The sequence below is a fragment of the Nesoenas mayeri genome (assembly GCF_963082525.1).
Source record: "Nesoenas mayeri genome assembly, chromosome: 2".
In the NCBI taxonomy this organism is placed as follows: domain Eukaryota; kingdom Metazoa; phylum Chordata; class Aves; order Columbiformes; family Columbidae; genus Nesoenas; species Nesoenas mayeri.
Genome location: NC_137543.1, coordinates 63263740 through 63278998, shown reverse-complemented (window position 1 = coordinate 63278998; position 15259 = coordinate 63263740). Strand labels below are relative to the sequence as shown.

Genomic DNA, 15259 nt, shown 5'->3' with positions numbered 1-15259 from the left:
TTGAGCCCCATAATATGAAGCATGAACAATCATCACTGTAAGCTTATAATCATATTTATATTTTAAGAAACTCCACTGAAACTGAATTCTAAAAAAGTTCAAATGGTAGCAGAAACAAGCAGCTCAGTACAATCATGACATTTCCTGTTTCCTTGGTAGGCTCATTCACAATAGACACAGAAACATAATTTAGTGACATTATGCCATGGTCTACATAAACATTTGTAAAAAATACTACTTTCTAACTAAAAACATCTTAACAGTAGGTTCAAGGATTTCACTTTTAGCGGTTAATATGATACAGATTGTCCCTTTTTAACAGTAATCCCACCACAATTACTACTGACTTTTCTTAAGCTATCTTCACAGAAAATACGAAATATATAGGACACATAACGTTTTTGACAGGTGTCTCTTCAACCCATTAATTTTACAGCAGTGTGTTAAACAGGCCACTTTCCAGTTGTATTAGTATTCCATGTCATTTAGAATGGAAATTGTAATTTTAATGCAAAAGCATTGCCATTTCTCTGAAACTCAGAGGAAGAATCAGAGTTAAGTATAATTTCAACGAAAAGTGTAGTTCCAATGAAAACTCATAGTTCTGCATTTACTTTATGTCCTTTTCCTTTTCAAAACCATTAATTTCATTTCTCAGTGTATCTTTGTTTCACAAAATCTAAGTAGAGAGTTAAGACTAGAAGTATAACAATATTCACCACCTATTTGGCAATACATCTGCTACATGTTCCTTATTGGTGTGTGTAATAACTTCAGAGAGTTTTTATCTCAGTTCATTTTTCAGTAATTGTGATTATCACTGCAAATGGAAATGTTTTTTATGCTCCCCCCTTTTTGTCCTCCTTGAATGATCAACAACAAGAAAAAAAATAAAGGGTGGTATTCATTTAAATAAAGATATTGACAAGAATGTTTTAATCGAGAGGAACAAAGATACGTAGTACTATTTTTAAAATGCTTTGACAATAAATTTGTTCCCTGAACAAAACTGAAGTCGTTTAATGAAACAAGATACTCCCTCAAAAATTACTTGTTTAATCTAACCTAGAGATCATTATTACTGGACTCAAGTTATAGTGTGGGATGATAAATAAATACCACCATCTTTTTCCAGGATCAACGTTCAAATCTGAATAAGACTACTTCCTATTGAAATATATTGTTATTATACAACAAATTTGGTTTATGATGACCCTTTTGTACAAGTAGGGAAAAGCCATTGAAGAGAAGCTTACAATGCATGCTATACCAACCTCACGGGCCCCAAAATAGAGAGTTTGTCAATCTCTCAGCATTTTTCAGACACATGTATCTATGACATTAAGTTGCTGTTACACATGTTCTACTAAGCAACTTCCACAAACAAAAGAATAGCTTACCAGGAAGTGTTTGATACAATGAAAGTGTATGTATTTGTATTCATTACTGTACAATTTGCTGTGGGAAAGCAAGGTCATGGTAAAGCAGAAAAACTGTACAAAGCCCCAGGAGTACACCAAGCCAAATAGCCTCTCTCTGGAATTGCAGTACCAGATTTATTTTTTTGTTCCTCAAGCAAATAAAAATGCACCAGCACACACAGAACAAGTACTTCCACATTAATCTCACTATGGTTAAACTCACCTTCTAACATTAAACAAAAGGGGCTAATCGTATAATGCTACATAATGCTTAAAATTCCAAAACTCAGAATCCATCTATCATGAAAATCTGCACTTCAACACAGACACACTCTTCCAAATCTAACTGGAGGGGACAAGAAGCTAATCACGCCAGTTTCTTGCTACTGCCCTTCTGCACCCACGTGTAGTTAAGCTGGCTGATGCAGCACAAAACAAGGCTGAAGTTACCCAAAGCTCAGCTTTGTGCAGCAAACTCCTCAACTGCTACGTATGTTCTCTGAGTACATATCTTTGCTTTGTTTTCAGATTTTCAGACCTTCCAATAGCATAAGTAAGAACAGCAAACAGAAGGAAGAATGGAATCCACTGATAACTTATCCTGCACATTATGAAAAACTCCTGAACGGTGGTCAGTGCCATTGTCAAGAACCTCTGCTCCAAGTTCAAATTCCAGCTCCCTCCTACAGGCCCTGTGCGTAATTACTGGGAAAGTAATTACTGCAATTCTGTGTGAATTAATTGTTACATTCATCTCTGTTTTATCACAGAATTATAGTGCATTATAAGAATACATTCATTAGCAATTGAAAGGTGTCCATATTTTCACAAATTTAGTTTTCAAGCTGCAGACTGAATTTTAAATTGGAAGACATCACACAACCTATTCTTCTGACATCTGCACCAAGTATCAAAATCAGAGCTGCTGAAGTGCATGAAAAATCACTTAGCAATAGAAATTAGTACTAAAAATCACTCTTTGGCATCTTTTTTGATGCTCATTTTTCTTATTCTGATGTTTTTAGCAATTCATAAATCAAGTTTTCTCAATACCCATTAAGCTATGCATCATTATAGATACATGAACATGCAACAAAATTGTGCTCAAGTCCTCTCATTTAACTCAGTGTACGTGGTAAAGCGTGAACTGATAACAAGATTAAAGAAGGAAAACTTTCTCTACAGATGGTATTCCCTGCCTGGTTTAGGAGGAAATGCAAATGGGCCGATCATCCCAAACCTACTGGTCAAAACTGCAAGCAGCCTGCAGTTGGTATGGAGAAACCTGCAGTTATTAAGTTTATGGCTTAGGAGGAGAAGTCGGGCAATAAAAGTGCATAGTTGACTCAGGTCCATCTCTCCAACACAAAGTGCAATATCAAAAAAGCCTTCAAGGGAGGAAGATGTAATTACATGATTGAAAACTTTATTTTGGGCAGTACAATCAACTCTGGCAACTACAGTTAACACAGTAATGACTACAAAGTGTACAAAATACAACTATGCATTAACTGTTTTCTAAGAATTTAACCAAAGTCTTAAAAATAGAAAATAAAACTGTGAGAGGGAAAGAACAAGAAGTCCTCTCACATGAAACAACCACACACAAAAAAAGGAGTGGGAGTTCTAGATAAGAGAACAGGTTCATGATGCAAGAAATAGATGTGAGAGTTACCTCACCATGACATCTGCCATCAAAAATGATCACCCAGACTCTTACATGTGGGCTTATCAACATACATGAAATCACAGAAATTGCTTCAAAATAAAAGCATTTGAAAATAACTATTCAGTTAGTAAAAACAGGATGGGAATACTTGCTTATATGCAGTATATTAATTTCAATCCTTAATTCAATCCTCCAATCTAAAGCATGTAGGAAGGGATTAAGTACAACTGTTATGACACATCTTTTCAAAATTTTAATGAGGTTTAATGAATTACCTCTTCTTTCTCATGTAGCATTATATGAGCTTTCAAACTGGCTACTCTGGAGAATTTCTTGTTGCACACAGGACACGTAGGATCTTCACCATTGTGAGTACATTTATGAAGTGTCAAGTTGAATTCAACGTTAAATGACATCGGACACTGGTCACATCGGTGAGGCTGTTTGTTAAAACCACAATAATATAGAAAAAAAAAAATCAATCTTCTCATAAGTTACGTATAGCATAGGTAACACATACAACTATGCAAATCAAAATGTTTAAAATTTTTTAAAAAGCAATTAAAGCACCCACATTTTATAACAATCCTTAATAATATCAGTCTTAATGATTTCCTCTTCTTTGCACCTCACTACTGAAAATGCAAATACAGCACCTCACGATCATATGGGGAAAGAAGCCAGGGGAACTAAAGGCAGCAGAGACTTAAAACTCAGACTCTGAGGAGAGTAAAGTCAGCCAGAGAGAAGAAGGATCAAGAAACAGAAATAAATTTACCTACTTTAACTGAGATCATGAACTCTCCTTAAGCAAAATTAATAATCGAATCAACAAAGAGCTTAGTTTATGCTAGGACTGACTGCTCCTCAGTTGGTATCTGCAAAATCAATTTTCATTCACTAAGAGAACCTTGACTTTCAGATAAACAAAAGTGTGGTTTTAAAAGTATAAACTCCCATTTTTATACCATCTTTACAACACTGAAACATTTAAATAGTTCTTTGTATACACTAGTTACCATCTCAAAGTCCTACATTTTGTAAAAACTAATCTGTATCTACAGCTACCTCAAACAGTAATAAAATTATTTTTTCATCATTTGTAAGTAGTTTTAGCTTTGTGAAACAGAAAACAAGGAAGAGAAATTAAATCTTCCAAGTTACAGATGAAACCTGTGGCAAAAGCTTCATTTAAAGTCAGTCCAGTCTTAATCACATATCTGTATTATTCCTCATTCTTTCACAGATTTATTTTGTAAGCAGCTAAAATGATGACATTAAACTACTGACTAATATATACATACTAAATTAGGTAGATTGACATTATTGAAAACAGCCATAAGAGACTAGCAGGGTCCAGTTAATCAATATAAGCATTATTTTCTTTTTATTGCTAACATGTAGGATCAGTTTGCAAATTCAATTAAAAGAAACCTGTATGTTTCCTTCACCTACCTGAATATTTCAGAAATCAAAGAAAATGGCTAAAATTAAAAGTTACTGAACTGGAAACAACAAACTAACTAAATGGAATCAAATTAAGGTACTGTCTCAAAGGACACATGAAGAAACATGAAAGAGAAACTACATCAGACTCTTGAGGTCCCCAAGTAGTAATTATTAGCGATGTGATTTAAAAAAAGTGATTTCTTGTGTTAGCTTTACTCATCAATACACATTTTTATTTTCTACGTTTATGTCTACTAAAATTCATACCTTGTCATTTTGCTCATGATCCCTCATATGGCGCTGGAACTGGGTCTCTTTTGGAAAAGACAGCAAACAGACGTCACACTTATGGCAGTGAGGTACTTGGTAGGGAAAATTACCGTTCTCTATATTCGGTGTCAGAACATCATCTGCAAAACAAGCATTGAAACGTTTGTATGAAGTCATGTCATTTACTTTTATTGTAAAAATCACAATTCTTTGAAGCAGAAACTATTCAAACTCCTGTAAGATTTTGACTTATATAAGATTCTAACTTGACTGGATCTTGAAGATCTTGGGCAGAAACATTACTGCTTCCACTGACACAGGATCAAAGGAATATATGCATCCCTCTAAGTGCTAGTCACAAAGCAGATAAATATTTGCCTTTTCCTAGTAATTTGAAATACAAATATATAAAACATATATTTTTTTAATATAAGATACATATATAAAATTATTTTATATATATATACACACACATTCTTTCTATGTTTGATAAACACCCACAAAGTCTGCACAAAATAAAATGCTGCCAAATATGCTCCACATCAGTAAGGTATCAGGGGTTACTTACAATAATATTACATCATGTGTTTCTAAAAAAACCTCTTTAATACTAGGTAGCCAGCAGTTCTGACTACACTGGTTTTCAGCCCTTTCCCACTCCTTTATCTCTCAGCTACACATGAACTCAATAGAGAAAAATATATATTTTTTTTAATAGACCATACAGTTTTCTTGTTTTGAACACCAAGTCACACAACTTTTGATACACAAGTTGCAAGCTTCTATATCCTCTTGCCAAAATGGCTGAAGTCAGTCCTATTAATAATTTCCTTATATCTTAAATATTTATCCAAGTAAGTTAGACAGATTTTATACTTGAGAAGATATTGTATTACTAAGGAAGTTATCTTTATTTAAGAAAAACTTTAAGAAAAGCAATTGGCTAGAGGGGATCATATAAGATAATTCAAAGCAGTAGTAATGAAACAAAAATAAAAATCAATTGACTCATGATGCCGATAAAGGACACTAAAGAGAGGAAAAAAAGAAAACACGACAACATAGAATTCAGTTTCAAACTCTGCCACAACTTAACATAGTGCATCAACAACAGAATGCAACAGGATGCAAAACAAAGGAACATTCATTTTATTATCTAGACATTTAAGGCCTGATGTTTTCCTTTAGGAAAGTCAGTACTTCTCACTATGTAAGTCAGAATTAGGCATAGAAAATAACACCACAACCAAAAGTTTATAGCATTCTGTTTACATTTCCAGAAAAGAAACCAAATGTTATGATTCATTTAATATTTCTGCTCAGTACTGTGCCTACCTCAAAGTCCTGTCACGTTCAAGAAAAATACAAACAAAACCAACCAACCAACCAACCAAATGCACAAAAAAAACAACCGATGAAAAAGAAAACCAACAAATCCTCACACACATCCTGACCACTTTTTTTTTTTTTTCCCCCTGCTAAAATTCTCATAAATAAACCTAAAAGAGCTTGTAATTGAGGGAGCTCTAGGAAACATACCAGCACAAGAAATCACAACTAACAACTATCACAGGAGCCTGGAGAAAAAGAGGCTGAGGGGAGACCTTATTGCATTGTAGCATGAAGGTTGTTGGTCTCTTCTCCCAAGGAGCAAGTGATAGGATGAGAGGAAATGGCCTGAAGTTGTGCCAAGGGAGGTTTAGGTTGGATATAAGGAAAAAATTCTTCACGGAAAGGGTTTTCAGGAATTGGAACAGGCTGCCCAGGTAAGTGGTGGAGTCACTAAAAGGCATTTAGACGCGGTTCTTAGGGACATGGTTTAGTGCCAGAGTTAGGTTATGGTTGGACTCAATGATCCTGAGGGTCTCTTCCAACTGAAGTGATTCTATGATTCTATCACAAGTCTTTAATGTGCATAAACTTAAACTCTAAGCTCTAAATTCATAGTATATGCAAAACCTATCAATAACAGGTATTCCTTCCATCCCTGAAAGTCACAACTTTAATTACAAGACACAGTCCTCTAAGCGGTCCTTGTCATAAATGTACCTGAGTAGAATAAAGGGCACAAAATCAGTTTCTGTAAATATTAGCATGACAAGAAAAAAGGAGGTGAAAGAAAAATCTACTCCAATACTTGAAATACAAGAAAACTTGATACAAGAAGCATCCCTCTCCTGTAGAAAAAAAGGAGTAATTGCTCAACCTCATGAAGGCCTGACCTCTCACTTTAAATTGACAACAGAAAAACGATCCAATCCATGACTTTAGAAAGGCCTTTAAACCTTCTCCATGAACCAAAGAGATTATAATCTTTAAATGTTCACTCTTGAGATCAAAGACCCTGGACAACACACAAAACCAATGCTTAAGCAACTTAAGTAGTGTAACTTTGAAATAATCAAAGGTGCTAACTTCTCTACAAATGAAACAGAAAAAGCAACATGCCCACTAGCATCTGCATAAGATTACCAAGTGACTGACTTTTGAGGCCAACAACATTTCTGTATATCATTTTTATTAAAATGTGTACCATATTTGTATCAACCACAATACTGATTAATCCATGGGCTATGAATTTTCTTCTGGAATTCAAATAGGAACTTAAATAGACTATATGTTAAAGCAAAATTAAATATCCTTGTGATGTTTCAACAGAATTTGAGTGATAATTATATGAAATCATACAACCTGATGGGCAGAGCTATATGGGAAGACAATTATTTCAGCTTTTCTTTAAAAATAAGGAAATGCTCACCACTCAAATAAACAGAAAGGGGTAACAAAAGCATAATCTTCAAATATTTCATGGTAAAGAATAGAGAAACAGCCTGAACTTTGGCAAATGAGCTGAGCATATCATACCCCACATTGAAGTGTCAGGAGTTTATCAAGGCCAGGTCATGAGTGACCATCAACCCTGAGCTGCCTACAAGCCTGTCCACCTTCCTAAGGGCCCTCAGACCTCCAGGAAGAAGAAATAGGAGGCACACATTTAGCAAAATTGTTGTTTATGTCTATAACACCTTAAGCTATTGCTTTTTCAAATAAAGCCTTTGTAACTCTAAAAAGACAAATTTAATTCCGTTTTGGTCCTATTTTTCATCCTGCTAAGAAGCAAAAGCCAGACATTTGAGAGGCAGTCCAGCTTGAAGGCGGTTGCTCGGCAAGAGACCTCTGACTGCAGAAATGCATCTAAAGGCCTTAAGGATAAGGCAGAGCGAATCAATTTAGGTTAGATTCCAGAAATCTTCAAAGGCTCAACTATTGGAAGATCAGACCGAAGATTGCTCTAAGTATTTACAGCCAGTATGAACAGAAAAGCAGTCCCGTTTGGATGTAAAAGAACTCTGAAAGTTCAACTGTTTCACTCAAAGGGCGGGACTGAGATCTAATGCATATTCTAATTAAAATACAAATTGATTTCTTCATTAACACTATGTCTGAACTAGCTTAAGGGAAAGATTAGACTATGATAATATTTTTTCACTGATATTCTCACTAAAATACAGTTTGATCCTCTACTACCAGACAAATACTGGGTATTTCTGAGAACCGCACAGCTCCGTTTTATTAAAAATGCAGGAAGTGACTTTCTTATTTTATTCTTCTAGTAACAAGGAGAGTATTCAGAATAATATCCCCATTGAAATCCAGCAATTGCATAACAGCAAGGACAAAACTGTTATGATACATTTAGAACTGTGAAGACAGAAAAACAGGAAAGATATTGTCAATCAAAAAAGTAACAACCAAGTGAGCTCTATTTCTACTTTTCAGGCAGATGTCACAGACTCAAAGTATGTCTTGAGTTTGTTTTCATTTCAATATAAAAATGAAATAACAGTTTGACAGCGGGGTTTTTTTGCTAGAATTAGTAACTAGACAAAGACATTATTTGCACTGATACTTCCATATCATAGCAAATGAAAGTAATAACCTACATTACCATATTTCAGGGCAACCAGCAATAAAAGCCAGTTGTGCAATCATCTTCCCTTATATCAGAGAAAAAATGCTTTTAGATGCATCAGCCTAGACCACGAAACAAGCCAAACACTGCAAAATACTGAACCCATCTTAAAAGCTAGTATTTCTGTATACCCAAAAACATGGAAATAATGCCAATTCAGTAAGTTGGCAGTGGGATATGGATCCTGTACTTTTAAATACACTGATAAATTTACTGAAAAAAAAATATCCCTGTGTATCAAAGTAAAACAAAAATACTGTCGTGTGTGACATAGCATTTGATGGTCACAATTCACCATTTATCAGATTAGCAACCGTTTCATAAACAGCTAATATGGTGCCCCTGCTCCCAGAAAAATATAAATACTGGGTATACAGATTAAGCAACCTATTTGTTGTCAGATATCCTCTGTCCAGATGAAAAATAAGTCTGCTGTCTGTTAACAAAGTAACAGAATGTCATTGAAGTCAACAACACAAAATTAAAAGTCTAAGGTTTTAGTTAGAGAAGATACTAACTTATTAAGCATATAGTATCAACAGGATCACAGGAAAAATTGGCATACTTATACTAGAGGGAAGCTACTCATTGACATCCATAAACACACACATACACCACAAAATGAATGTTAGAGTAACAAAACCCCTGGAAAAAAAAACAAAACAAAACAAAACTGCACACTACAACAAATATAAACCTCACTGAACAGCTGCAAAATTTAAAACACGGCCATTTATTACTATTAACTGCATGGAAACAGTGCAAAAGGTACTGTTACTTTCTGTATTTTTTTTTAAATTTGCGTGTTTGTCTAGTGGCAATATAAATCAAGCCCATTTCATCACAGTTTGAGACAGTCAATACAATTACACTAAACAGAGAGTACTTAGCTCATTATGCACTATCAAACATACATTTTGCCTGTATTCTTACAGTTTGTCCAAAGTGCCCAAAAATACCAGAATCAGATTTTAAAGTACCTATCAAAGTTAATAAACTTTCATTTTAAAGACAGGCTTCTTCAAATACTCTTAATGTTACAACCTTCAAGTTCTTTTCAAACTAACTGCACCTCACAGAGCAACAGCAATCAAAGCTTCGGGTCAACTCAGCTATAGATTTCTGCGATAGAGCCTTCATGAAAGCTTGACCTTGGGAGTTGAGTCAGCAAGCAGGTGCTCTCCACTATAAAGACAACTCAATGTGGAAGCAGGAAGACAGAATTAGAGCACCCCCAACCATTCCTTCCTTATGTAAGCAGCACTGTGCCTCATGGCAGCCGGCAATCCTCTCTGCAAGGCGCAGATGGACCCATTCAGCCGTAAATGCCGCAGAGCCTTATTAGATCTCCAATAGCCTGCTCACAGCCGACTGAGAGGACGCTGCAGATACAACACTCGAGAATTCGTGGATGAAAACTTGTCACTGAACTTAAACGGCAGCTGGTAAGTTTAGGGACAAAAGAGTCCGACCATATCAAAACCTATTTACTAATTTACAAGTGGAAAGAAAGTGGTAGGACAAGAGAACAAAACAGCTATGGTGATATTGGTGTTTCCTCTTGCTACACTAGAAGTCATGGAACATAGGTGATAATGAATCATTAAAACATTTTGCTTAGTTCCGCAATCATAACTGGATCAGGTTAGCTTAAAGCTAGCACAGCACTCAAACAAAACAGTAAGCAGTCAGTCCTCATGACTTCTAATGGGAGGAGCAGAGGAAAGACTCAATCCATGTATTGGACCAAAATCCAGAAATTATTTAAGATTTCCTCATATAAGGAAAGGTAGTTTTGTTATGTGCTGGTCAATAATCAATCTGTAACTTAAAGCAATGCAAATCCAGATGCTCAGCTTCCAGGAGCACACTGCTGAGATGGATGTCTGTGTGCCCATCACTTGGCATTTGCCAACACAAAGCAGCTGCACTCCTTGCAGGACCACAGAGGACTCCAGAAGTTGCAAAGCCACCCTGATCCGCTGCAGGCAGCATAGAACCCTGACAGACGACAGCATTAACGGTGCCATCATGGGTGGTTAGATACTAAATAGATTGTACTGGGTCTGGCTGGGATGGAGTTAACTTTCTTCATAGCAGCCCATACGGTGCCATGTTTTAAATTTGTGACTAAAACAATGCTGGTAACACAACGATGTTTTAGCTATTGCTGAACAGTGCTTGTACAGCGTGAAGGCCGCCTTTGTTTCTCACTCTGCCCCCGCAATGTGTAGGTTGAGGGTGGGAGAGAGGTTGGAGGGGACAGCTGATGTAAATTAACCACAGGGATATCCCGTGCCAAGGAATATCATGCTCAGCAATACAAAGTCAGGGGTAGTTCTTCCAAAGCAGCATTTGCGCAGAGACTGAGCATCGCTCTGCTTGTGGGAGGTGATGAATGTCTGCCTCTGCATCACTTGGTTGGGTGGGGATTTTTTTGGTTACTTAGTTTGGTTTACTTTTTTCCTTCATTTATTAAACTGTCTTTATCTCAACCCACAAGCTTTTTCTTGCCTTTGCTATTCTAATTGCTAAAACTAAAAGCAAAGGTAACAGTTTGAGGGATTATTATTAAGAAAGTATTTCTAAGATATCCAAGCTTAAATCTGATAAATATATTCATAAAAGGGCAGGAGAAGACATATACCAATATAAATAGAACACAATTTTCCCTGCATGTTTTCTTTGCGCTACCTTAGCTGCCCAATAGCAGCAGAAATCACTTTCTAGTGTCTCACAGAGACTCCTAAGGAAACTGAGTAAACAGAACTGCCCCTCAGCCAGTGCTTCTCAAATGAACGCTGGCAATGATGCACAATAGACTACAGAAAATTCACATGGCATAAAACTCTGAGAGGGCAAATGCTGTAACAAGGGTTACTTAGAACCACAGTAGCCACACTGGAAACTCTAAGGCCACACACATAAATAATAATTTTTTAATTTCCTTCTCAGGTTAGAAGCTATGTCACGAGAACCTGTGTACATGTGTTATTAGTGTGTTAACACCAACTATGTGTTAAGACCTTCTTGTCCTTTTCTTTCTTTAAAAACATATGCATAGACTACCATTTTTTCTAATGCATTCTTGTTTCATAGATATTCAAGGTCTCATCCTAAAATTTTCAGAAAGGGAAGAGCCAAGGACCTGCCATACCTTTGTAAAAGGATTTCCTATACAACCACTGCTAAGCAGCCAGAGCAAGAATCAAGGAGCAACAAAACCCCAAACCACAAAAGATTAGCTCTTTCAAGCTTCTTGAGAATCATACACTATACTTGACCTACATCAAAGACAATCACAGAATGGTTAAGGTTGGAACGAACCCCTGGAGGCCACCAAGTCCAACTGCTCAAGTAAGGCCACCTACACACAGTTACCCATGATCATGTATAGATTTTTTTTTTTAATATCTCTATGGAAAGAGACTCCACAACTTTCCTGTGTAACCAATGCCAATGCTCACTCACCCTCACAGTAAAAAAGTGTTTCTTCATGCTCAGACAGAACCATCTGTGTTTCAGTTTGTGCCCATCAGAGAGGTCAATTCAAACAACTCAATTAAGTTTAAAAAATAAAAAGAAAAAAAGAGAGAGATAATCACAAGATGGTTTTGGGAAAACACTACCAATGCAAAAAAAAGTTATAACAGCAGCCTTTGAGACATTGTTTTTACTATTTTTGCCTAGAGTTCAGGTTTTTATCTAGCATATTTAGTTTTCCTAGAACAAATAACACATTCTAGTATTTGACATGCACAGTGGTTAAAGAAGTCTAAGGAAGCTGCGCAACAAAACATTATTGATTCACTTTATTTTCTTCCAAAGCTGTATCACCAAAAACATACAGAGTATACAACTACAGAGAGCAATACTTCCCTTCTGTAAAAGACATTAGTGTACCAGGGTTACAATAATTCTGAGTGCCACACTAAAAAGAATAAAATCTAAATAGTACAATTTCCTATGCAAAATTAAATTTCTCCCACTAAAAATGAAGCATATGGAATTCACAACCCAGTTTTAAAGTCTATCAGCCTGTATGTGAATGGGCCAAAAAGCCAAAGGTCCTGAGAATATCAGTTCCCCAGATTCAAGCTGTCCTGCTCATCCAGAGCTTCTTCATTCATGATCTTCTCTTAGCCACATGTGACTGTCAAAGAAAATGCAATGCTTGCCAACACTGACTTTGCTGTTGTCCAAAACTGCTGAAATCTCAAGGACCACAGGCTCCAGAACCCACAATACATGCCTGTACAGGGCAGAGTCCTTGCCACTGCAGAAGTCTCTAAATCCCTGTGGTAACCCTAAACCATGTAATTCTAAACTGCTGTCTGCAATCAAACTACCTCTATGAAACAATTTCAGTAATAAATGAGCGAATTCCTTTAAAAAAATACATGAAAAATATCAAACTCACAGCAAGTCCTGCCAGCCACACTTCTTACCACAGAAAGAGTCTAAGACAGAGGTCCAACTAACAAGCCAAACCAATACAGCTATTAGGCACTTCTTCTGGACAGTTTGTCTCAGTCTTGATCTTTTTCTCATTCATACACCATGTCATTATTACAGGAGCTTATATGCACATGATACATGTGTACCCTTACAAGAACTACTAGAAAAATAAGTAGACATTTTAGTTAAAAAAAAAAAAAACAAACTTTAAAGAAAACCCCTCAGCTTCCAAAACTGGTGCTCTTTGGGTTCTTTATTATATGTTTCTTATTTAGTGTACAAAAGTAGAGATCAACAGCTCTGACAACAACATAACAAAATCTTCTGGTAGGAACCTGTGGCCATTTGGCTTTCCTTACTAGAGAAAACATTTTACCCAACTTTCTAAGACTCATGTAACAGTATGGCATTTTTTTGCCTGCCAGCACATTTCAATTCTACAAAAAATATTCCACAGAAGGCTCACCTACACATTCCTCTTGAAGAGCCAGAACTCATCTGCAAGCATTCAGGAAAACAGACATCCTAAATTTACACTGAAAATATTAATTAGTTGAGCTTTCATGATGGAAATAGCAATGGTATTTGAACATTTTTTTGAAACCTACTCCCTAACAGTCCGATGCTATCTAGTTTAAAAAAAAAGAAAAAAAAATGTATATATATATATATTTTAATCTACTGCTACATGCTTGTGCTGGAAGAGAAGTCACTGAAGAGGGTTCTAGGTCTACCTGAAACACTGTATTTTTGCAGTTTGTGGGCTTTATTCAGATACTGCTCACAGATTCCTAGTAACATGAGCAGGAATGAACTACACAAAAGAGCCATAAAACTCACCAGCTACAAATTGCTGTCAAAAAAAAACACCAAGCCCATCAAACCAGTCCTGCCCTTAAGTGTTCTCTAGACATCAGCAACACCAAAATACAAGCAAAAATTTAAAGTGTGATGCAGACTAGTACACGTTCAGCGAAGAAAACCTGTTCTTTCTTTTATATATATGCTCACAATCAACTACAAATGTGTTTTTTAAGACCTCAAACAAGAAAGCCTTCCCTCTTGCAGTCAGAAACACGGAAGAAGTGGATTTTCACTCGTTTGTCATCCTTTATTGGAAGCTCTCGTTAATGTGGCCAGGGGGGAGGGGAGGCGATGCGGGGGGAAGGAAAAGAACGGCGGAAGAACCCCGGACCCTTCCTGTCCTGCCGCCGCAAGCCCGCCCGGCCTCTTCCCTCGGCCGCACCAGCCAACCCGCTGCACGGACCTGCGTTCACAGCGCCCGCATTACGGCCGGGAGAAAGAAGAACGCAAGGCCGAGGCCTCCGGCCTGGGCCGAGAAACCCTCCTCCGCCGACAGCCTCACCGGCGGGGCAGCCAACCGAACGCAACGGTTGCGCCGCGACCGGCTCCCTCCCGTGGGTGAGGGGACATCGCAGCCGCCACCGCCGCTCCCCGAGCGGGAGGGGAGTCGCTGCGGGCAGGTCGGGGGTTCCTCGGGCCAGCCGGGCTCCCCCTCCGCCGCGCCGTGTGGGGCGGCGGGCGCTGCCCGCTCGGTATCATTCCGCAGGGCCGGGCCAGGCTCGCTCCCCTCCCCTCCGCCCTCTCGCCTATACACTCGCACAATAGACCCGGCCTCCACTCCCCCATATCCGGGGACTATATGCGCAGCCCGCGGAGGATTTTAGTCTCCTCGCAGCGCCCGCGCTTCCACCCCCCGGGCGCCGTATCGCGCTGGCCCGGCCGCGCTCTTTACCTGCCTCGGTGCCGGCCCCGCTAGTCTCCCTGCTGGGTTTGGGAGGCCGCCCCCTCGGCATGGCTGCCCCCTCCCTCCCCCCCACCCCCCCCCCCCGCCCAGCCCGCGCGCACACACACACACACACACACACACGCACACTTGGCAACGGCGGAGGAAGCGGCGGTTGGTGAAGGGGGGACGAGGGGGCGGGGACGAGAGGGCAGAACCCGGCCCTACACACGGGCCGCCGGGGGCTCGGCGCTGCGGGAATAGGCCCGGCC

At 38.3% G+C, this 15259-nt stretch overlaps 1 protein-coding gene across 1 annotated transcript in view; it reads right to left on the bottom strand.

Annotated features, from left to right (window-relative positions):
- Positions 1-15057, bottom strand: part of ZNF236 (zinc finger protein 236) — a gene marked incomplete at its 5' end in the record, with an annotated part of 75001 nt that extends 59944 nt beyond the window's left edge. Inside the window, 3 exons of the mRNA XM_080338786.1 lie at positions 3366-3530; positions 4807-4949; positions 14997-15057. Coding sequence (XP_080194912.1) covers positions 3366-3530; positions 4807-4949; positions 14997-15057 — 369 coding nt within the window. The remainder of the gene's footprint in view (positions 1-3365; positions 3531-4806; positions 4950-14996) is intronic.
- Between the last annotated feature and the right edge of the window lie 202 nt (positions 15058-15259).